The sequence below is a fragment of the Uranotaenia lowii genome, chromosome 2 (genome assembly GCF_029784155.1).
Source record: "Uranotaenia lowii strain MFRU-FL chromosome 2, ASM2978415v1, whole genome shotgun sequence".
NCBI lineage: Eukaryota > Metazoa > Arthropoda > Insecta > Diptera > Culicidae > Uranotaenia > Uranotaenia lowii.
The window spans coordinates 93,892,541-93,918,187 of NC_073692.1; the positions used below are offsets into that span (position 1 = coordinate 93,892,541).

General features: G+C 32.5%; 2 protein-coding genes across 7 annotated transcripts in view; one reads left to right on the forward strand and one right to left on the reverse strand.

The window, feature by feature from the left end:
- The window catches only part of LOC129749308 (uncharacterized), a 113,577-nt gene extending 99,727 nt beyond the window's left edge, over positions 1 to 13,850 (forward strand). For 5 of the 6 annotated variants that reach the window (XM_055744249.1, XM_055744250.1, XM_055744246.1 and 2 more), the window contains 3 exons: positions 3,775 to 3,921; positions 4,161 to 4,231; positions 12,284 to 13,850. In XM_055744249.1, coding sequence (XP_055600224.1) covers positions 3,775 to 3,921; positions 4,161 to 4,231; positions 12,284 to 12,781 — 716 coding nt within the window. In that variant the 3' untranslated portion in view covers positions 12,782 to 13,850. Of the gene's footprint in view, positions 1 to 3,291; positions 3,655 to 3,774; positions 3,922 to 4,160; positions 4,232 to 12,283 lie in introns of those variants that run through there. The other variant, XM_055744251.1, reaches the window with a different exon arrangement.
- Positions 13,851 to 21,708: 7,858 nt separating this feature from the next.
- Positions 21,709 to 23,480, reverse strand: LOC129749312 (uncharacterized). Its single transcript, XM_055744256.1, has 3 exons — positions 23,346 to 23,480; positions 21,976 to 22,448; positions 21,709 to 21,901 (listed from the first exon to the last, which is right to left on the reverse strand). The coding sequence occupies exons 1-3, from the start codon at positions 23,378 to 23,380 to the stop codon at positions 21,756 to 21,758; spliced, it is 654 nt and encodes a 217-aa protein (XP_055600231.1). The 5' UTR covers positions 23,381 to 23,480; the 3' UTR covers positions 21,709 to 21,755.
- Positions 23,481 to 25,647: the final 2,167 nt, after the last annotated feature.

Below are 25,647 nucleotides of genomic sequence, written 5' to 3' on the forward strand. Positions count from 1 at the left end.
TGAGGCTTTTTTCACAGATTTAACGCAGACGTAGGTCCATAAGCAGGGTCACTGAAAAATGTCCAAGCCATAGATGTCATGAGTTCGATTCCAAATTGAACCCCATTTGCATTTTCTCAGCACTTTGCATGCTAACGCTATAGCATCAACCAATGCAAACACAGTGCTTTTATAGGGTTATACCAATTTATGCACTAATGCAGCCGTTAATTTTGCAAAACCTGGCTCACAGAGCTAATATGATGCACAGAATCAAGTTCTTTAGTCGACGTTTGAGCAGAATTTGTGCTAGGTTTGAGTGCTTATGGTTACTTGGGTATATACAATTCAAGCTTTCTCAGACTCTTGCTTCGAATTCTTGAATGAGGTTGAAACAGAATTAAAACTTTTTCCAATTGGTTTGAATGGATTAAAATAAACCTTCAACGCTTAGAACATATAAAGATTAAAATTATTTATTTAAAAGCTTTTGGAATAAGCTAAGCGGGATATGATGCCAGCGGGTCTTGTTTTGGCCAGCTATGATGTAGGGCTAGGTGGGGTAATTATGAACAAAATTACTCAGTTTTTCATACTACCTGCTCAAATAAGTAGCTCTTTAATTTTAAAATTCTAGAAAGTAACCAAAAATGAATGACTGGTTTCCTTCTTCATTTTAAGATTTTTTGCTTATTTTAAAGTTGCAGCTTGTGGGCGTAAAATGCTTGTTCACAATTACCCCGTCTGTTCATAATTACCCCCTTGTCTATGGGGTAATTATGAACACTGTAACTATTCTTGTTATGCAATGACTTTCGATATTGGCTTTGTTTCTAGATTGAAACCACATCTAAACAGTGCATAGTAGTGACACTGGTTGATTTTTTAAATTTACTGTTGAGAAGTTCTAGGTTATTCTCAGTTTTACATGACTGGAAGGCATATTTTCATATAATCACAGATCCACAATTCTAAAAACAAAATAAAGCAATGTTTTAGGGTTATTTTCAAGGTTTGGATGGTTATCGTGATTTTGAAGATAAAAAGTAAATTTTGATCATAAACCAATGCTGAGAAAACACGTGTTCATAATTACCCCACATCTTGAAAAGTATGGGGTAAATATGAACACTTCTTTGCGCGAGGGTGGAAATTTTTTTCAACATAAAATCATATCACACCAAATGGAACATCAATTACCAAACGTAAAACTTTCAAAACCAACATTTTATCTCCATTCACATTGACGAAGGAGTCAATTGATAAGACACGTCTCAAAACGATTTCCGTTTCTCATATACATACATTTTGTTAATAACTGTAACTACAAAATTTATACAGTTAGGTTTGCAAGTTATAACTGTAACTTATCAATAAAATGACAGACTATCACATTTGATCAGTTTTGAGACCCTACTATGACCCTAACGGCGCTTACGGCGTTTGTTCGGAATTACCCCTTGTTCATAATTACCCCACTTAGCCCTATGTTATCTGGATGATGATGAAATCAGAACTTTGAACGCTTTGAGATATCCTCAATTCCCACATCAAATTTATAATACATTAAGTGTCACAAAAAGAACTTTGAATAATTTTGCAACAATACCATTCTGTTGTAGTATGAGCCTACTTGGTTGAATGATTTAACTGAATCAAAGCAATCGAAAGATTCCTTTTAATTCAACCACGGTAAATGAAAAGTTCATATACCAGTATTTCGATAGCAACTTACTACCTTCTTCAGTGAACGTTTTCGATTGATACTTGATACCATTCAATCGAAAACGTTCACTGAAGAAGGTAGTAAGTTGCTTTAGAAATACTGGTATATGAACTTTTCATTTACCGTGGTTGAATTTAAAGGAATCTTTCGATTGCTTTGATTCAGAACAATACCATATTGTTTAGGCCGAGGGTAAAACTTTCCAGATACCTGAGGCAATTCGACATTAATGTTGCGTTTCAACCATTAGATAAAATTAAAAATGTAATCTTTACAAAGACGAAAGACAAAATCCCAAAAAACAAAAACATTAATGTAGTATATGAAATAGAATGTGGGCAATGCAAAAAGTCATACGTTGGTGAAACTAGCCAGTTTTTAGAGAAACGAATCAAAAAACATAAAAAAACCGTATCAACAAAACAGATAATCACTGGTCTAGCCCAACATTGCTTGAAAACCGGGCATTTATTTGACTTTGAAAACACTAAAATTCTAGAACGTGTAACAGGCTATAATGCATGAATAACTGCCGAAACATTTTATATTAAATTAGGAGGTGATCTGAACGTCGTTGATAGGCAAAGAGACTCATGTAATTTCAAAACAGCTTACGACCCTATCATAACAAAACTGACACAAATAATGACAAGTAAAAGTAAACGCAAAACAAAACAAACTGAGCCAGAACAAATAATATAGACGAAGGCCAGAAAATTGTAAGATTTATTTTTAAAATTTGTTAATTAAGTTAGGATTTAATTTCAAAATATAATTTTAGTGTCCACTGAAGAGGAGCGAAAACCAGAGTAGCTCGAAACGTCTGGACAACTGGTAAAAACGTTTTTATTTTCTAAAACTCGCCGAAAAACGTCGATTAGAAAACAAAAAAAATAAAAATAAAAAAATAAAAAAAAATAAATAAATAAATTGACTTATAAGCTTGATTTTTTGAAAAATATCTAAAAGGCGCCAAGTTAAGTAAATTAGATCTCTTAAAAAAAACATGAAGTTTCACTGAGATCCTATACGTGTGCGTTCGTTTTTAATTTTTTTTTTAAAGGTCATGTTTGTTCAAAAAATGTGTTTGATTTTCCATACACACATAATCCCCTAATATGCATGCGTTGCAAATGTTATTCCCTGCACATTGATATTTTTTACATTTGTTTACGTTGCGTTATACGTCTCCTTAACTGGCAATGATATTCAATCAGAATTTATTACGTCAAAGGGTTAAAGTAAAATTAAGACGTTATCAACCAAATTTGATAACTCTCAAACACATATACCAAAAATGGGTGACAAAATAATGGCTATTCCTACCGATGTAACTCAAATGGGTAGTAAGTAGGTTTTCCAAACGGCTTAAATGACGCACCAATAATGACCGACCACAGTGTGTGACGTCGAATAAGAATTGAAACACAAATTCGTCACCCAGAGCGAGCCCCACACGTCTGGATTCATTAGCGCCACAAGCCAATTAGTTTGTATGTAGGAGTCGATTCGATTCTCTTGGTTGCTGCTGAATAGTAGTAACGCTCCCCTGGAGACTGACTGAACTGCTGTGCTGTGGAGCACCGTATAATTCCTCACGTTCTCATCTGATATCGCTCAGTAAACGGCGCGCCAACGACCAAATCGAATCCTCCTATAGGTATCTTGTAATCGAAGCCAGGGTTTTAGTAGTCGAACATCAATCGCTGGAGATTCTAGTCATAAAAGAGCACCTGCTAAACAGTTTGCTGTGTAACGTTACTAGTCCCAAGTCGATAGTGTTTATTTTTGCTCTATATCTAGTGCCATTTTAACCGCCAACAACAACCGGCTGATTTCGTGTGATTTTTCACATCACCGGTTGACTGATCCAAACAACGCATTGATTGTTATTTGTTAACAAATATAGTAGCTGTAGAGTAGTGTTGTGTAGAAGAAAAAATTTAGAAGTGAGTTTGCCGATGTTATCATCGTCTGCCGGCCAGGGCGACCGGGCCAAAAACCAAACAAACCTTGAGCATTCGGGAGTTCTAACGTCCGATTTGTTGTTTCTGTCCGTCTTCTTGCAGTAATGTCCCTGGAGGAATCTCGACGCACACAGCGCCCCTACCGGTATGGAATGATACTGCTGTGCGTGGGTGCCCTAGTCAACTGGCTGGGCCTGGCGGAACACTACTCGGAACCGATCCGTTACACCGGGGTAGCCTGTATTCTTGGTAAGTTCCCAACCCCAAGTTGTGATGAATCGGCTTCTGACGTCATCCTATGACGATGAAGGGTGGGAGGAACGTGGTTTCCCCGACGCGACGTCAGTATCTAGTGTCATTGTCGCTGCCCAGCCTAATCGTAAAAAAGGGCAAAAGCACGTCCGAAGCTGGAATTACTCAAGTGATTAGTTTCCGATTGTTTATTGTTTTTTTTTTTCTTTCTATTTTCTGTTGCACTTCCAACACAGCCGGGGCTTGCCTGATCTGTACTGCCATGTGCTGCTGGTTGCATACGCCTAATCGAGCGGGAACGAATGAGGTAAGTCGGGTTTTAACTTTTAACTATTCGAATTGGTGATTTTCTCGGAAATGTTTCTAAGGTTTTAGCATTACAATGTTTTCTGTCGAAAATTCCTGAACGTTTGTGCAATGGTGAATTGGGAACAAAATGTCAAATTGTATGATTTTAAGCTTACAAAGGGTAAAATTTTCCCTTACTGATGAATTAGCTATATTTCCGATTTTATGATAAAGGGTTTACAATCCATTGAGATTTGTTCATTAGCAGCTCAAATTTTAAAAATATAAAAAATAAACATCGAAAATAGTTTAACTTTCCACAAAGTTGATTTGAAATAAGCAACTAAGATTAAGGATTCGAACCGGAACGTTACTAAAAATGGTTTCCAATATTTTATTACTAATAGCGTGAAATCTTTATTTTCGATGCCTAAACTTACATTTTGTCTGTTAGATTCAAAGGTTCGAATGGTTTTTACTACTTATTGTATACTTATAATTATAAAACCTGAGTTTTAGATCAACTTTTTTTTATATATATTCTGGCCAAAAAATAACGGAAGGGTTGTGGGATCGAATCAACGTCAAAACTCGTTTTTGGAGACACTTGTTTTGTCTTATTTGTCACGAAAAAATTCGTTTTTTTTTGCCACAGCTTACAATGCCTTGCCATAGAACATTCCTCCGAACCTTTGCCAAATAAAATTTTTGGGCTGGGATTGGTCCGAAGTCAGTTAGACATAGGTTTCATCGTCCCTCAGACGACTCCCGTGGAGTTTGGTCAGCACCTGGTCGTAAAGCTTCCGTATCGCACGGATTTATGGTCAGATTTGGCTGTTTGCTAGCTCGATACGACTTGATTACTTCCCGGAGTCGAATTCTCCTTATAATACAATGAATTTTCTGGCCAAATCACGGTCCGACAGATTGGAATTCCTCTTAATCGTCTTTTAAATCTTACCTCGTAGTTTCCGGTCGACAGTTTCACTCCGACGACTGACTTGACAATGGATTTTCCGAATAACTGTGCACAAATTTTTCCTTTTTCCGGCTTCCGTGTTATTGTTTACAAAGAACAGTAGATTTGTGGAATGTTCAAATACATACGTGAAGCTGACAAAATTCCCGATACGCGGGCGCCAAGAACTTCCAAATCCGTTCACCAGAAGCGCCACAATATACGCAAAAGTTTGTTGTAATGACCGGCGAAATTCATCGGCTTTTCTCAGAAACGAAGTGGCTTTTCCGAAGGGTCCAGCCAAAATCAGCCCAAGGCTTGGCCTCTTTTCCCAGCCAGTCATATTGAAGACGGTAATAAACTAAGCAACCCTTGGGGCCAATGTCAGAGGCCTAAGTAGCCAAAGCCGGAGGACTAAAGAGACAAGATCAGTGTTTGAGCCAGAATAACTGTTTTAGATATCCACGGTTTTACGGTCTTACGTTTTTACGGTACGGTTTTATTATTCATCGAGAAATATCTGATGCTATCGATTCCAGCCATAAGGGCGATCCTGAACAATTGGTAGTTATTGCCACAATAATTTATTTTGAACAAATTACGTTAATTAATTTTCGAATGTTTTTACGCAGTTGAGCACCACAAGTATGATTTCAAATATTTGATTACCAATTTGATACCAATTCCAAATTAAAAACTGGGCCACACTATAGTGTATTATAATCAAAAATTTTTTATTGAATTTTCTATTGAAATAGAAGATTTGTTTAGTATTTTAATGTTTAATTTTATCAAAAAATAAACAAAATTTCACTGTTTATTAGGGTAGCCTTCATTTCCCAACTTGCTTGAAACCTAGCTCCCGCCCCAAATTTCGATCCAATCAATGATAAAACATTATTGCAAGGCCGTTCAAATACAAGGCTGTTTGAATTTAAATTAAGATAGAACTAAAATCATATCACTTAAAGTTCTAGAAAACTAAGAAAGAAAATAAAATCGGAATAAAAATGTTTAATTTAACGGGTCATGGACCCCCTTGATATCATATTTCGAATGGTTCCACATTAATGTAAGTTAAAGGGGTGCCCTAAAGTTAGCATTGCAGAATTCTCCACGCATTATTTTGCTGAACAAATTAACACAAGTTTTTATAATACCTTATAAGTTAATATAATACTGAGGATTTGATTTCGAATTTTAACATAAAATCCAGATAAATCTTAGCATAATTCAGTGATATTTCGAAAATATCTATAACAAAGTGACTAAATCCACCTAAAACTTTCATTATTTTTTTTTAAATTGAATCGCATCAGCAGCTTTCAAATCTTTTTTCAAATTCCCCCAAAAAAATGAAGAATTTGGATAAAACCAGCACTAAACAATTGAGTATCATTAAACTAAGTTTGCTTTATATGTTCACTTCACTTTGAAAACTCATTCTAATCTTAACAAATCAGGGGAATTTGGAATGCATATCCTACAATACATAATCCATTACTTTTTATAAAGAAAATATTTCAGCAAATGAAACATTATGTTCTTATAAGGAAATTTTTCCTTCTATTGTAAAAAATGTAACGTTTTTTACGAGAGATGGATAATTTTTTTTCTAAGATTTGACAAATTGAAAAAAAAAAATACAGAAATCTGAAGTTTTTTGTGCGAAAATTTGCAGAAAATTTGAAAAGTGAAGAAAGTTGAAAAAAAAATCGTAAAAATCTTTTCAAATTATGAATTTTTCTTGCTTTTTTGGGAATAAAATCAATAAAACCAGGCAATCTGGAATTCTTACTTTATAAGCATAAGTATGAGTATGAATAATGCAAAGTTAATGTTAGTTTATCGATCATTGTTGAAATTTGCGTTGATTTATACTTTTAAATTCAACGGAAAAATTAAAACTGTAGTTGAACAAATATTGGAAAATTTTTGGAAAAACTGAGTTCCGCTCTTGAATTTTTAATCCAATTTCATGCTTAGATTTGAAATTCTAATTAAAAAATTTCCAACTTATCAAGTCCAAATGTCATACTTTTGATTCTGATAAGCTACTTTATCCTCTTCTAAAGGAAATTCCCTGCATTTAACATGTAAATATATCATTCTCTAAATGACCATTCTCAAATGTTCACTGAATTTGAAATTTTGAAAATAAAATTACAATCAAAATTAAAAACTTGCGGTGGCTTGCAATTTCAATTCCTCAACGATAAATTTGCTTGATAATTTTAACTAGCTGAATCTGAATTTCGAACATCAATTCTGAATCTGAATTTTAAACCTGAATTGATAATCTGAATTTTGGAACTGTTTCCGAGTTTCAATACGATTTCTGAAATGTACAGAAAAAATTATTTCTTAATTTTTATTAATTTATATGATATTTCAATATGAGCCAAGAACTGAAATTTGTTTCAGAGACCTCAATCATCAATTTTTTAGTATTTTAATTTTAACATTTTTGTTTATAATCTGAGTTCATATATTTTTAATCAAACATTCGAATCTTAATTAAATTTATATACAGAGTCCTAATCCTGTTAAACCCCACCCCCCCCCCCCCCCTCCTTTTTTTACAGCCATGGAAGGAGATATAATCAATTTTCAAGGCTCCTTTGAAAAATATTAGCATATATGTGTACATTCTTTAAGTTTGAAGTTTTTGGATAATAATAAAGTTTTTTGCTCAACCTGTTAACCTAGAAGTTAATATCTTTTTCTTCACTAGACAGAAAATTCAAAAATTATAAATCAAAAAAAATCTTATTAAAAATTTGGAACACAATGTGTACACTATATAGTGCACAGTATGTTAAATATAGAAAAGGTAGATCAATATATCACCAAAGCTTATTTACTAGTTCTTAAAGGTTTTGAATTTTTCCCCAGTGAACCAATTTGGGTTTTCAAATTGCTCACCGTGTATAAATGTATCCTCTATAAATAAATGCGTTGCAGGGGGTCAAAATTTCAAGGTTTTCCAATCTTTGATTGTCCATTTTTTTCAACACATAGCCAAATTTTAAAATTTTGGTTTTTTTCGTAACTTACACGAATTCTATCTTTATCATATTTAATTTAAATGATAAATTAAACATCCCATAACAAATCAAATTTTTAAAAAATGTTTACAAAGAAAAATATTGTGTTAAACAGGACTTTTCAATCAATCATTCGTCATGTGACATTCTGTTATTTTTTAAAGGTAACAGATATCAAATTTGTTACTACAGCTCACAAAATCCACATCTTTGAAAATTAAAGTATTTTTCTGAGGGCGTCTCATCCTGTAACTTCCTCGTCACTGTTAATTCAGTAAAATTGTAGTTTTCAGACGTTTCACATTCATCTGCATTCTTAAAGTGTAATATTTTTTTTTTTGCTAATAATTCATCTCACTGATTCACAGAGGATTATTTATAATTGTCTATGTTTTTCAACCAGGAGAGATTATGAACACTTATTTTAAAAATTGTTTGATTATCTTCAAAATTTAAAATACCAATAATAGCTTAAGAAAATCGGTATATATAACTTTATCAGTTTCTAAAAATCTGTGAATATGAGATTGTAGGGCAAGGTTTGTTGTTCCTTTGTGAATACAAAAATTCTTCATCACTAATTAAGGGTAGATTTTCAAAACCACAAATCATATCTAGGCGCAGTGTTAAGATTCCTCCAGATATATTTTAAACTTTCATTTTTACGTAACTTCAATTTTTACGTAACAAGAATCTTAACAGTGTTTATTATTACCCCATATTAACGTGGGCAATTATCAACAGGAATAAAAACAAAACGAATGATATTTGTTATGATAACTTTGGTGTACCCTACCATCATCCTCTGTTTTAGCTTATTTAAAATATTTTTAATTAAAAAAATCTGTAGAATTCAGTACAGATTTTTTATATACCGAAAAAGTCAATATTTAAAAAAAAAAATTTTGAATTGTTATTATAATTACATTTATGCAATTCAATGGAATCGAAATGCAATTATCGAAAAGGATTAATTTTCACTACAAATTATTTTTTTGCCTGCAAAAGTACGGTCCACGATCTACATGATCAAAAACTTTCAGTCATTTGGAAAAGTCGTTTCAATGTGGTTATTTGTTAAGATGCACTTCTTATAGGTGAATCAATGGATTTTCAAAAAGTTTTTTCCAAATTTACATAAAATTGTGTATGCAACTCTTCGCAAAATTCTATTTTTTAGCACTCGACGTAATTATAGCCAACTTGGCAAGTCCTTGAAAAATAAACCAAAGAAATAAACTTTTTGCAACTTGTTAAAATGAATTATTAATTTGAAATTATTCACCAAACAGTGTTTTTGCATCTTGAATTCTGACTAAAAAAATTAAAAAAAAAATATATGGAAAAAAAGTCTTGAAGATCATTTAACAGCATTTGAAAGTTCGAGGTATAGAAAAAATTAAAAACATTTATTCAATTCAAATTCACCCATTGTTTTTTTTTTTAAATTTAAACTAAGAAATTCCAGTTTTGAAAAGAATGTTTAAAAAAAATTCAAAAGAAATTAAAAATAATGATATCTTAATTAATTACAATAAAATCAGAAGTATCGTAAATCAATAAAAATAAGAAAGATTTATTTTTTATTTTCATAGCACAGTTAAATTGTAATTTAAAACTTTGCAGTTTGAATTGATTAATTTCAAAATCTTAACTTCATAACCCATGAATTTTATGTTTAGTTGAAATTGCGAATTTTGAAAGACATTTAAAAAGGAACAATCTAATTTTTTGAACAAGCCATAAAAAATTTCACAGAGAACATTTCTTAATCCTCTACTGCATACGACCCCATATATGGTTTCGGACTTTTTTTTTTTAATATTTTAGCATGATTCAGTTCTGTAAAACATTGAAAACCATATGAATAATTTGAAAAAAAAAAACTGATTTCATAGATAATTTGAATAATTGAAAATATTGAAAAAGAGATCTAAATATTTATTGGCATGCATTCCATATTTACAGATCATTAAAAATATTTCCCCAAAAAAATCTCAATGTTTTATCTTTTAATTCAGTAGAGGATTATCTTTGTTATGCAGAAAAATAAGGATTTGATTTCAGTGAAAAAAGTAATTTTTCAACGTGAATTTTTTTTAGTCAGTTTTTTAGGGTAAATTTATGGAAAAAAATAAACCCAAATTTAAAAAAAGCAATAGGATAAAATGATTTGTGACATCATTGAAGAACAGTTTTGAGCTTTCGATATCAAAGATTTAACTTTCATTTACAACTTTGTTGAAGACTGCGATTGTTTTTGACTTATGCTTTTAAAAAAATATTTGTTTCATATTGATTAAGAAAATGTTCCAAAATATCATTTAATTCTCGTATTTCTCCAGACTGTGATAAATAAACTTAAAGGACGCCTCAATTTTCTCCGAAGTTTCAACTACTCGCGCTCTTCGAAAAAGTTAGTCATTGATTCGAAACCTTCGATTTGAGTATCTTAGAAGTGTTCTAAAATTGTGTTAATAATTTTTTTCAAGTTTACTCTCGAATCTCAAAAACTAGAGGTAGCAGAAAAAAAAACGATTCGCCTTTTTGGATATGTCGCCCTCAAATTAGCAATTTTTGAATTGTGCTAAAGAAAAAAATAAACCAAAGATAATGAATATTATTGCAATCATTTAGTTATTTTGTTTGTTACCATGGTTCTTTTAAACATTAAAATTCAAGGATTTTTTAATAAAGCTCAAAACACAAATATGTATATTTTATACATGGTTATAATCCGAGATGATTTTGAATAAAATTATATATCTCTCAATTTGTGTTGCGACTTTTCAAATTTATACGTATTTTGCGTCTCCCACTCTTGGTAACGAACGTGATAAAAAGGCCGTTCAAATATTACGTAAAACGAATTTCCCTCGTTTTCGAAAAGCCCCCTCCCCCCCTCCACCTCCCTTTGTAACAAATTCGTTTCACATTTCTTTCCAAAATCCACAAACCGTATCAAGCTGCAATACAACCCCCTCCCTAATCGTGTTACGTAATATTTGAATTATCCCAAAAGAAATTTTCCTTTGAACTAATTTGTCGAAGACCGTAACTACGTATAACATAAGGCGGAGAAGCTTTTAGTTATTTAACAGTGGTGTGTCTAATGTCATTGAAAAACAAAAAAAATCAATTGACATCACTGCTAGTGTCTATCACTAGCAGTGATATCAATTTAATTGATTGTTTTGCATATTAACTAATTTGATTATAAATGAAATCAGCATGATTTTTTCATGAAGAGTGGCAAAATGTTTTGAGGGAAACCCCGTATACATAATGTATATAATTCAACTCAACGAACTTTTTTAACTTGTTCCAGACCAAAATTAGGGTCAAATCAGCCAACTGTTGAAAACTTGCAGACTTCATTCAATGATTGGAATGCTGAAAAGCTGCTGCAAAATTTAACCATCGAAAAACGTAAAAAGGTTGCATATTAAGTCTGAAGTTTGTATTGATTTTTAAAACATTTAAGTCGTTCATTGTTCTTGGTTGTAACAACAAAAAGCGGTTTTCCAAAAATCTGACGTTTGGAATTTTCCGATCCGTAGTATAAATTATGTCATACGTTTTATTGATATGTGGTCTTTGATAGAATTTTCTTCAATATTTAGGAAAAACAATTTGGAAAACCGACTGGTTATGAGAAAAGTTTTGGTGAAAAAAAAGTTTCTAATGGGAGATCTTAGCAAAAAGTCTTTGATTTCTATACCAATTCAAGCTTGTTGCTCGACATCTTTCCGTTTACCGATCGGACTCATATTTGGCATGGATCTTTCTGGTAGGCAATGATCCGTTTAAGCCTAAAGCGATTAAAATTTCGACCGTCGGCTAATTTGAAACAAGATTTCCAAGATCTCACAATATCGTAGTAAAATCTGTTGTTAAAATAACTTTTCATTCCCCTTCACATTGCCAACAAATTAAACTGACTTTCTTTGAACGGAACCTTCGATTTCAACGATTCCGTTTAACACATTTATCTTTTTATCACCGGACCTATTCCAGCAAAAACTCATTTCACTTTTTTTTTTCTTACCTCTGTTGATCATTTCAGAATGACGATCCCATTCACGTAATTAGCTCGGCCGAGGAAAGGCGATGCGAGAAACCACCGGACTATGACACAGTGGCCGTAGCTCCTCCAAGCTATGACGACGCCATTAAGCTGAACCCGGCAGCACTTATGGGCCATAATCCGATTGGACCGGTTTCGGAACCGGGATCAGTAACGGACAACAGTTCCAGCCCCACAACCGGTGGGGTAGATAGCGCTAACAACTCCACATCAACTACCGCAGCAGCCAGTAGTCCTAGTCCAACCAGTAGCAGTTCGTCGCCGTTTAGCTTTAGCAGCATCTTTCTGGGTCGATCCCAGAGCCAGAGTCCCCAGGCATCCGGAACGGAATCCAGCCAAGAAACAACAGTCACGGCGACCGTTAGCACTGAGAATGAAAAAATCCGCGAAAAACCCCCACCGTACGAAGCGCCCTCGAGTGTTGCCGCCATTCCGGCGCAACTGAACCCAATGATTGTGGTTCCATGCAGCAACTAAGTAATCAATTGGGAGGGGTTCCGCGGATGTCCAAGATGTGTTCAAGAACCCCGCTCCACTATACGTATAGAAATCGTGTATTCGAAATAAGTCCTCAACTGGATCCTGGCCCCAAATTGGAACCAGTGACCGCAAGGCTGTGCTCAAACTATTTTTTTAATCATACATGTGTACTTAGTATGTAAGCGCCCTTCTTTTTCCCCCGTGTAAAATGCCCTCATTACTAAGTCACTACCGAGTTACGGTTAGTGATTCATCGATACAACTAGACGAAGCAATTAATTGAATGCAGATGAGATTTGTTAAGCATCCTTAAATCTTCTAATCTAGCAACGACTGAGTATAATTCAATCGTGTTAACTTATGATAGTGCTGATCAGACTTTAAATCGACCGATTTTGTTTGATATCAACCAAATTCGAAAGATTGCAGATATTCTTCCAAAACAGTATTGTTTAATTTCAAATCAAATCTCAAGCAACCAGTCAAAATTACACCAATAATCAAAAACGGACATATAACAAAGTTTCGTGTGATGTCGATCACAACATTTCTGGTAGAAATTATGTTTGCCGAATCGATTTGACAATCAGAGCTAGCGGAAGGTGTTAATTTCTTCTGTACAAAAACGGTAAACAAGCACAAAAAGTAATAAAAACCCACTAAAGAGGAAAAAACTACAGCTAAACCAAAACGCAATGGAAAAATACGATTTGAAGCCAGAGTAAAACGTAACAAAAAAAAGTTATTTTTGTCTCACATTAGGATCGTTAAGTCGGATCGTTTGTAACTCGATTTCGTTGTTTAATTGACGCGATAATTATCTGCCGAGTTTTTAACAAAAGTAGCGTCTTCAATCGGTACCATCTACTTAAGAGCGAAAGGGCAACCGTTACTTAAATCCATATGTATCATATATCGATCATATCATAACCATGTTAGAAGCAGACAGTTTAGATAGGAGTGAATTTTGAACTGAAACCGCTTAAAACACGTTCGAATTTAAGCTAGAGTGAGGAATAAACGTAGAGTATTGCATATAGGCAGTAAAAATAAATAAAATACTTATTGTGATAAATTACATCTCTTAGTTGGTTTTTATAGTTTAATATCACAATTTCGAAATCTTCAAAAAGAAAAATTGCCTCCACAATTCATTACACTGCTCAATTTTCTAAAATGTATTGTAAATAAACGATCGACAAACTCAAATTTTACACTTTAAATGTCTCAACAAAAGTTATTTAGGCGGCATCCATAAATTACGTAACGCAAAAATTGCACTTTTTTGACCCCCTCCCCCCCGTATGTCACAAATTGTAACGCTTCAACGTACCCCCCTATGAAAATTACGTAACGCTGATAATTACCCCCCCCCCCCCCTCATGGTTTTGAATACTGATTTTCGAAGGTAAAAAAAATATTTCAACATACATTTTTTAACGTTCTTCAAAACGGAATTAATATCGATCTATCCAAATCGCTTCTTAGTACTCATTGATGATAACTCTCTCATAAAATAAATTGATTGTCTTGTTATGAGTTGCTCCTTGCTTGTAAACTGATGATCTACCTTGTTTACTTTAATCCGATCAAGAAGCCTAACTTGTTATGCGAAATATATTCCACTAAATAAAATTCGTCGCAAGAATCAAAATTGCATTTTTTGAATAAATTGAGAAAAAATAGTGAAATTTACGTCTTAAGGTTGAATTGAGTTCTAGGGGGTAAATGAACCTAAATTTAGGGGGTTTTCAACGGTTATTTCACGGATATTTAGTACACCTTTCAAGAAGTCTATTTCAGAATCTTTAAAGAGGAAAGATTACAAACCAGTTTCAATCATGTTGAAGTTTATAAATTTTAAACTGATTATGGTTTGCATATCATTCTGCCAAAATTGCATGGCGATTAAACTGAAATTTTTAAGGAAAAAATCGTTACGTAACGATGAGCATACCTCCCCCCCTCCCCTATGTCACAATTCGTAACGTTCGAGCTAACCCCCTCCCCCCCCCCCCCCTAGGAGCGTTACGTAATTTATGGATGCCCCCTTAGCGAAACTAGGTTCAAAGAAATGCAATTATCAGTAGCTTTAGTTTGTTGAAGGATCGACTATTAAAGTGTCGCACTAAAGCAAAGATTAATACGTGATTGCAAGTTGCTGAGCATCGAAATTCAATCTATTTGTATAATGCAGGAAAAACCGCTAAATGTATGCATTTCGCATCCGCATATGAGTGCCATGTGCATTTTCATCGTTTTTGAGCTAACGCTTCCTTGTGGTTCAATTTACCTGTATAACAGGTTTTTGATCGAAGTTTGTTCCCAATATTTTGAAAAAAAAAAATATGACCCCTTATGTGTCCTCCCATGTGAAAAATATTCGTATATGAGTCCCATGATCAAAATTCAGCGCTAGAGCATGTAATTGAAGAAAACCGTAGATATATCTATAGACTATGAAATAAATCAATAATTTAATGTTAAAAACATAAAAATTTAACCTATAATAGACAAATTATTCCGAAGAAATCTGACTCTTAATCACAAAAAAACTATAATAAAAGTACACAGGTAAACTCTCTCAAAATGGTTTTTTCGACAAAAACCAATCAATGAACAACGCTCATAGTCTTCGGATTTTTTTTAAATTCATTTGGTCCATAGGATTTTAACATCTAGATGTCATTCATTCCTCGCCATACACAGAAATTTTTTTTTAACTATTACGTGTCACTGAAACTGCAACCTTTAATATAAATCAACCTGTACCGTCAACTGGGGCAACATGCAACAATTTTCAACTTCAAGGATTCTAAAATCTTAATGCTTACAGATAATTATACCTCTCGTTCATCAAAAGTTTTAAGGTTGATGGACACCAAATTGACGTAGTCAGAAAAATTATTGATTTTACCAGTTATTTTTAAATTTACAACAACATGCGATTTTCACCCTACTAAGAAAAAGGGGTAAGTTGCAACACACTCTGTTATTAATGAAAAATCAAATGAAAACGTTTGAAAAGTTAAAGTTTTTGAGACATGTGGAATGTCATAACGCATAAAGCACCAATTGCAGTAATTTTGGTTCTGTTCGAATTAAATTTTACATTTTTTCTGACGAAAATGTTTTTTAGAATAATGTGTTAAGCTGCTGCATACATTTGGGGGTAAAAAATACTACAAATATTATATAATCTTAAATCAGGGTTGAGCAACCCGCGGCTCGCGGGCCGCATGCGGCCTTCGAGACATGTTAGTGCGGCCCGCAAAGCAAGTTTCAAATTATTTTTTTCTGTTTTTGTTAATTATCATAAAATAGCAGTCACAACTAACCAAAAAAAATTTAAAAGAAAATCAAAAAAAAAAACAAAAATTCCATTTGCATCCGTCTTATAATCATCCAAATTGTTGACTTTTTTGTAGGATTTAAGCTTTTCATTGAGTTTTTATGAAGGCATGGATGCAATATTATTTATTGGAAAAATGTAATATAGAAGTTGATTAAGTCTTTCAAGCAAAGTTAAAATTGTATGAAAAAGTGAAATATTTTTGTTCTTGATTATTGACGGAAATAAGGAAAGTTTTATAATAAAGAGTAGTGGGTGAACGATTATAGATCGTTCTTGACTCAGAAATTCTGATTTCTCGACTACAATAATATCTGTAATTCTGTGATTCAACAAAAAAGTTTGTAACAATTACACAGGAGGGCTGCAGTTTTGGTGCCTATGATTCAATAACTGATTAAAAAAGACTTTCAATAATTTACTACCTTTCATTCAACCAAGGACTCAGATATTGCCCAAATATTCTTGTATCAAAGATATAATGCTTTCAAAAATTGAATTCTACTTACAATTTGTAGAAATTCAAAAAAGATATAGAATAAACTTCTTCTGACATCATTAAATAAGGTTATTGTATTGGATATTAAAATTTTAATTCATTCATTTTTTTTTTCTAGAGTGATTTTAAGCGTCTTTATGGCTTATTCATCCCGAAGATAGTTGAAGACTGCGAAATGATTTGATCTACGGTTTTAAAAATATCAAATTATCAATTTAGTTTAATTTTTCTATAAATCTTCATCAAAATTCCTTTTTTTGCAGGATTGAAAAAAATAACAAAATGAAAACTTCTATAACTTTTTTCTTAGAATTTATAATCACTCGCGGTTTCTGAGAAAGTTGATCATTGAGTATTTGTATTTTACAGTCTTGTCAAAAGAGTACGCAAAATGAATAACTAATTTTTTGACCTAGTTTTAAAGTTATCTCGAAATCTAGTGCTGACAAAAAAAATGAATATTTGGACTCAGCAACTCCGAATAAGTAAATATCAGTTTTGAGATTCCTTGCACCTCGGAAAATAAGAATTTTGTTGTCTTGTGTAATGCTTTTTTCGGAAATTTCATGGGCAAATCAAGCTAAAAATTGATTAAATTAAATTGATTGAAATGAGTCATTTAACTTCAAAATAAGCAATCCACATTACCAAGATTTTCATGGTTCAGCCTTAGAAATTCCAAACAATAGGTTTCTGAATTAAATTAGGAAAGTTTATGAAATTTGTAAAAAAATTCTAGAATCAAAAATGTAAACTGTAACATTGACAAATCTCATTTAAAACCTATGAAATTATAAATTTTTCATTAATTAGAAACCATGCTTATCATCTCAATACAATGATTTCATACGGAACTTCAAATTATTAAAAAAAAACTGTTGATTGGAAAAAGGAGGCTTCACGAAAAAAATTAAATAAATTGTAAAGAAAACTTTTTCAAAATAGGCACAGTAAAAAATCGCTGAAGTTAAGCTCCATGAAACTTTCCATGGAGAAAAATACCAAAATACCATTTTGATGACGAAAAATACCGATGTTGAAAAATCGCATTGGTTCGAACAAAAAAGGGTTTTTTTTTTTCAGAAAACAGTTCAAATCTTTTTATGAACCTTCGAAAGACTTTCGAAAATTTTCCTTTTTAACAAGTTCGTCACCACGCTCCTTTTGACAATTTTACTAGCCAGCCCCAAAAATTTTTCGTAGCGAGGAAATAAAGAAGGCAAAACTCCAAAATTTAAAACGTGTTGCTAAACTGAGCGGGTATCTGGTGTCAGAGGGCATCACCCGTTTTTTAATAAATGAAAGGGAAGCAAATGGTGTTTGCTTTTTGTAAAAATTGAATCTTAGCTAAACATTTCAAATCTTTAAAAACATTCAAATTATTGAAAAATGATCCGGTTTTAGTGATGAAACTAAAAAATACGTTAAATTGTGCAAACTAAATTTTATTTTAAATGCGGCCCGCCGAAAGAATTTTATATTAAAAATGGCCCGTTGCTTCAAAAGGTTGCTCACCCCTGTCTTAAATCATGTGTAAATAAATCTAAGGATGGATGAAATTTTAATATTAACAAACGCATAATGCAAAACAATCATATCCCAGCATATGGAAACGCGATTTATGAGATTAATTTCTGATTTGCATTTTATTGCATATTGCCCCAGTCATATAACTGAATTATAAAAATATTTATTTAAAAGCATTTGGAGATTGTCCGAAAAATATTTCAACACCAACAGTATATTGGATAATGAAAGCAATATAAAGTTTGTAGGTGATATCATTAAGCCAATCCGTCAAACGAGGTAAAGTTTTTTACGGCATCGAAAAATTTAAAAATTTGTACATCTATTGCTCGATTTTTTTAATTTTTTTATGAGAATCAAAATTAAAAAAAACTCTTTTACGATGTTAAAAACTATGTCATCATAAATTTTTTTATCATTCAATGATAACTTTATTACAGTATTTAAAAATAAAAATTGAATGAGTGTTGTGGTATACAAATGTTGCATCTAACCCTGCTTTTGCTTGATGCCCCATTTGACGGTAGTTAACAAAACCTGTAATTTTAAATTATTTTCCTTTAAGTTTACGAAGATTCATTTATTATTACAGCAAATGTCCCATAAAAAAGTTGTACACTAAAAATTAAATGTAATGTAATTTGGTTTTCAACCTGCAAAATTACGGTAAATGTCCTGTTCCTTTTTGTTACAGAACATTTGCGTAATTTTACAGGAAATAATTTTTGCTGCAAATGAGAAAATATGTTAGAAAAGTACTTGCCACTTGTCACCTGCACTGATAACTTTAGCACATGAGACACATTTGCGAATAATCTCTGCTCGAGTGTTAGGAATATTCGCAAATGAGTCACATGGGTGTTTTATTGTAATTTTTCCGTAAATACTTGTTATTAGCGCAAAATTAAACAAAAGTATTCTTTAAGGTGTTTTCTATCCGAATTATTGATAGGTTTCATCAACAAATGATGCATACGATTGTTTTCATGAAACAAGTTTCAAACTTTACAAGCGTTTTTCTCGGTTTGCAGTTTTAACACATGGGATTCATATGCGAATAGGGGTAGTATAAATATCGAAATGTGGATACCTACCAATAGCGCTTATTCAATAGATGTGAAGTTTTTTCCCTTTTTCAATTTGGGAAGAATTTCCTCTGTAAAGTGAAACATTTTAAAAGATGTCATATTTTTCGTTTTATTCGTCCCATTTTAGGCCTCATTATTTATTGTTTTGAAGTTTAGAGCAGTGGTTTAAAAACTTTTTTACTCACCACCCCCTTTCGTAAGATTTTCCAGCCCAACGCTCCCTTCGTCAAATTTGTAGATTATCTAAAAAAAAAAGATAATCTGGATCGATGAAAAACCATTAGCTTTTGGCTTTAAGTTGTTGTAACTCAAAATTCATTCAAATTATCATCAGCCAAAGGGGTAAGGGCTATGTCAAGTGTACAAATGGTCGATTTTGATTTGATAATTTCAAACGATTCTTCATATATCAAACTATCTTCGGTGATTTTTCAGATTTTAGTACATTTTTTACATACTATTCCGTTCAAAAGAAGAATGAAAAATAAAATTTTTGAATAATATGTATGGAAAATGGCAAAACATAACAACTTTAACCCTCATCCGCATTAGAGTGTCATTTTGACACTATTTCAATTTGAATGCTTGTAACTTTTTTCAGAAGCATCAAAAAACAAAAAAAATTTCGGGAACCCTAAATGAATTCAAAAGTTCTTTAATTTTCCATCTTTACTTTATTTATGGATTAACCCTGGAAGCCTGGACAAAAAAACTCCCTTTTCCGACTTAGAGTGTCATTTTGACACTCCAAAAGTAAAATCCATTTACACTGCCGGCCAAAAGTTTGGGATCACCCGCTAAAAAACATGCAAATTTTGATCGTTCATATCTCAGCCGTCTTAGGAAATATTGCAAATCTTCTGAACTCATTTGAAAGATAATGAGCAATAGCTATTTCGGAGTTATTTTTCTCAGAAATAATGTTTTAGTTTTGCACCTAAAATTTAACCTAAAGTTAGAGCATTTTCGAAAAAAACGCACTCAATATTCAAAGCCGATCATCTCGCGATAGGGTGGACCAAATTTCAAAATTTGAGTTGCATTAGAATCCTTATTCTATACTTCTCAAAACACAATCAAAAAATTTTGTGCAAAAATTTAAAAATGTACTATTAATTAATAAAATAGACACTTAAGTTATCGTCCAAAAGTTTGGGATCACCCCTAGTATGGTGTATCGACCAAAAGTTTGGGATCATTTTTTCAAAAACATGCAAATTTATCTCATTCATATCTTTCTCATCTAACATCGTATTGCAGATCTGAAGGGTGCATTTGAAAGCTTAGGAATTGTTGTTTTTTCATAAATTCATTAAAAAATTATATTTTAAATCCATAACCATCAAAAATTAACAATCATAAGTGTGAATTTTCAAAAAACAATTAATTTCAAGTAAATTGTTTATGGTTATCACTTTAAAATATAATTTTTGTATGAATTTATGGAAAAACAACAATTCCTAAGCTTTCAAATGCACCCTTCAGATCTACAATACGATGTTAGATGAGAAAGATATGAATGAGATAAATTTGCATGTTTTTGGCCAAAACACCATACTGAGAGGTGATCCCAAACTTTTGGACGATAACTTAAGTGTCTATTTTATTAATTAAAAGTGCATTCTTAAATTTTTGCACAAAATTATTTGATTGTGTTTTGAGAAGTATAGAATAAGGATTCTAATGCAACTCAAATTTTGAAATTTGGTCCACCCTATCGCGAGATGATCGGCTTTGAATATTGAGTGCGTTTTTTTGAAAATGCTCTAACTTTAGGTTAAGTTTTAGGTGCAAAACTAAAACATTATTTATGGGCAAAATACCTCCGAAATAGCTATTGCTCATTATCTTTCAAATGAGATCAGAAGATTTGCAATATGCCCTAAGACGGCTGAGATATGGACGATCAAAATTTGCATGTTTTTAGGCGGGTGATCCCAAACTTTTGGCCGGCAGTGTAAGTCGTTTGGATTGTTATGAACTTCATATGAAACTTATATCAATAGAAACCTTGTAATGTCAGTAAAATATGTTTAGAACATTATATATAGCTAAAGCCTCTAGTTTTCTCGTTATTCAGCATGAAAGAAAAAAAAATCCAAAAAAACATGCCTCACGAAAACTGCTGTAGTTCATATGTTACACTTCCAAAAAAATATTTGCCTTATGCATATGAAAGCTGAAGTTAATGTCTACATCATGGAACAAAGAAATATTTTTTTAAATTTTTAAATAGAAATATTTTTTTTAATTTTTTTAAATTTTTTAAAGTATTGGTATTATGAATGTTTGTTTTTTCAAAGGCAACACTCACATGCTTTCGATTAAGAGGTCTTAAAAAAGAATTTGAAATGCGTAGAAGTGGGATGTTTTATTTTTTTCAATTCTTTCGATAAAGCTCGAACAAACAGGCATACATAAGACGGAATTCGGAAGCTCAAAATTAAAACAAATGTACTAACAAAAACAGTCTTTTTATTGTAAAAACTCAAACAACATCTAATGTCATGCCCTCATGCCTTCATCAATATTAAATTCACATTTCATCATTTCAAAATAGACGCTCAGGTAGCCATTTTGACTGGAAAGTTGTTCCCAAAACACTACATGTAATGCCAACTCCGCCGGTGTAATGCAATGTCCAATGTTCTCTAAAATGAGAAAATAAATTAATTGTTAAATTTTGTATTGTTTTTTTTTTAAAAGAAATTTAAAAGAATCATACCAGCAATAGTTTTCCTCAGTTCAAGTTGCTTTTTGAATAACCCACCAACGTCTTCCAACACGCTTATCAGCTTCTGTAGATTCCACGTCCTGCCGATAACACCGTCATCCAACCCGGTTTGCTCCAACCTCAGCTTTTTGATCGATCTCTCCAGATCTCGTATCACATCATCCAAAATAGTATTTAAAATAGCCAAATTCTTGCAGTAAAGCTCCAAATTAGCCGGAAAAGGGTCAACAGAATCGCCTTTGCTTTCTAATACACCCTTTTTAACACCTTCAATGGCATTACAATACTGAGCACCTTTTTGGACCGTGATTTGCCACTTTTGGTACATGTCGACAATTTTGCGGACCATGTCATGCACCCGGGAAGCTCCGACCGTAGTGGCAGACGATGGTGTCCTCGGAGATTTTCCCTGGGGCCGTCCTTTTGGAGTGCTCTGCTGCCGGTCTGGAGTTGCTGTCGCCATGCTGATGATAAATGACAAATTAGAAAGAATGATAAAGCAGTGTTTGCAACCAAAAGTTTTTTTTTTTCTGGTAATCAGCAGAATTATGCTGGTTTTTCCCGCTGACTTTCCAGCAATATTCTTGAAAATTGGTTTGATTAATCATTAATATCGAATGCACCGGAAGCATTTACTCGCCAAATATTTACACTCGCCAAAAATTTCGTTCCATTTTTGCGGCTTCCACCTTGGCACAGCGCCGAAGATTTTCATCGGATTGCAGACATTGAATCTGTTGAATCTGTGGCCAACAAAATCATCTATAACTTCAAAGACAAATCGATGCAGTCTTCCATCGCAGAGATTCGTTCTCGTTATAATTAGTTTAATAGTTTCAGTTTTCAGTTGTAAGTTTAAAGTATTCAGCAAGTTTAAGTCGAATAAACAAATTTTAGTGATTTGTTAACTATTGGGCCCTGAACAGTTCATTATTGAACTGAACATCTAATTTTATATAATAATGTAATAGAAATGTAGTGATGAATTGGTACGAATAAAGACATATTTTAGAAAAAGGCGTTCGAATTTCACTCAATTACATCTCACCTTCAAAAATAAACAAGTTCCGAATCTGATAAAATCGACAATCGACAATCAATTGCTGAAAAATGGTTTTTTAGTAAGCCAACCAAAAATTTAGTGAGGAAACAAATTTTCTAACAAGTATGAGCAAAATATTTAACGATTAGCGTTTTAACGTTAGAAACTGGGATAAAGTTATGATAACAAAAAATATTTCAATGTTAGGTACACAAACCTTGAGTGAATTTACATTTGGAAGAGTTTTTTCCATTTCGAGAGATGGTGTTTAAAGTTTAGAGCTTTTATCATACAAAAAACAAGGAAGTTAACAACTTACCTGAAAATTAGCCAAAGACACTGGCAGAAAATCATTTACTTGATAGGATCAATTAAACACTGATTCAAGGCCAAAACGAGGTATCAATTGGTCAGAAAACAACTTCATCCAACTCCACCCGACTGCGCCGGCACAGTTTGTTTACAAATATAAAAATCCAACTAGAAAGATAACGTGATATAATTCCAATTGGAATTGCCCAAACAGACACTGAACTGAAACTCAATCAGATTTCTTGTTCGATCTAGTACCACAACATCGGATTTGAATTGGCGGTTATGCTAAGATGAACAAAGGTGGAAGATGGGAGAATGTAAAATCAGTTTGGAATATGCAAAATGATTCCGTTTCGTGTGTAAGTCAAAATGTGAAGAAAATTTTATGTTATCGACCGTTTATGATGTTTGATAATATATTTTTGGCTATTTTTCGATGTTGGATTTAAGGCAAACAACTTTCTTTTGTAAAATCAACCTTCGTTTGGAAAGATTTCAATAACATCAACCTATCAAACAAAACAATACATAATTTCTTAACTTTAAAAAGGAAAATGAATACAAATTTCTTATTTCTGAATTCTTAGTTCTGAGTTGAGAATGCGCAATTCAAAAATCTGGATTCTAAACCAAAAATACTTATTCCTATTTTCCGCTTTTCAGGTTATTCACTGTAAGTTTAGTAAATTATGAAATTATATCTGCATTTTCAGGTACAAATTGAGTTCTGCTGTTTAACCGTTTTCCAGATATTTAATTAAGAATAGAAAACTTAGAACTCCAATGCCAAACATCAAAAATTTTAATTTTCAATACAACTCGACTAAGATTATTTTTAACAATCTGTTTAATCCCAGATTTATTTTTTTTTAGTTTTCTCTCAAACATATTCGGAACAGATCAAAATTATGTAAACGGAAGCCTTCAGTGCATGGTTTTTTTTATGAATTTAATCGATATGGCAACTACTGATGCAGTACATGTGTCCATATAACCACATTAGGTACATACAGGCCCGTGCGAAGGACCCGTCCATGGGGGGGGGGTTCGAAAATTGAATTTACCTAGCAAATAACTAGGTATACCAAAAATGCACAAAAAAAGGAAATTGAATTCTAAAACCATTTTCTTATTGATCACACAAACTCGAAAAAAAACAATTTCACTGATACGATACAAAATATATCAGAATCAAAGTTTCAATTCAATGTTATTTCTGGTAAGTTATTGATAAATTATTCAAAATGATGATCTTATTCTGATCTACAAATTTCAAGTCAATTTTTTTCAAAACATAAGAAATTGAATGCCAAAAAAATTTCAATTAAACCAAAATTTTAAGCTTTGGATAAAAAAAAAAACCAGTGCACATAAATAGAATACATAAAATAAAACACCAAATTTTCAAAAATAATTTAATTCCTAATTTGAAATGTGATTTTCGATAAGGAAAAAATTACTTTTATGAACTTAAAAGATTTTATTCAAAACACATAGGTGATGATAAGTGATTCGATGATTTGCTGTAAATATTGGAAGCACAAAGCAAATACGAACTATGTTTGAATTGTGCATCAAAATTAATCTTGCTACATCGGAACATTTTTCACTCTTTCCATAGATTCCATTAAAAAAAAGAATTTAAAAAAGTTAAAGTTTAAAATTTCAAGCCTTGAATAGTTTGTCACTGTCGATTTAAATATTGGGTCCAGAAATTGACAAAAGCAAGAAAATAATACCGTATTTTTTTTTCACCTGGAGGCAAACTAGAGGCAACCTAGGTTCGCTCTAACTGCTGTCATCGTGCTCATTTATTGCTCGAGAGGCAACCTAGGTTCGCTCGAAAAACGGACGGAGTCGCCCTGAGAAGAAAGTCAGTTTTGCGAGAAGTTCACCAATACTCTCAACGTTGTTGTCGAAACATTAAACAGCTGTTTTTGGCTGAAAGCAAAACAGTTGAAATAATGAACGGGAAAATGATGATTGCCGCGATTTTGAACCTCTCAGCCAAGCAAAATCGTACTATCTGCTGTCCAGTGCAATCCGGACACAAAAAAAGGCAATCTGGATGTGAAGAACCGAATGAAGAAATCTAGACGGGAGAACAAAATGACAGCTGCATGTAAACATTGCGCTCGTTCTTACGCACACCTACGTATGGAATTACTCGAAACCCGAAAATCGTTTTTTTATTCTGACGGTTCCAGACCCAAATCCGGAATCAAAAAAAAAAAAATACGCCATAAGTCTTTCTTATTTAAAATTTATATTTATAGGATAGGTTTTTGTGCTCTGGAAACATAAAC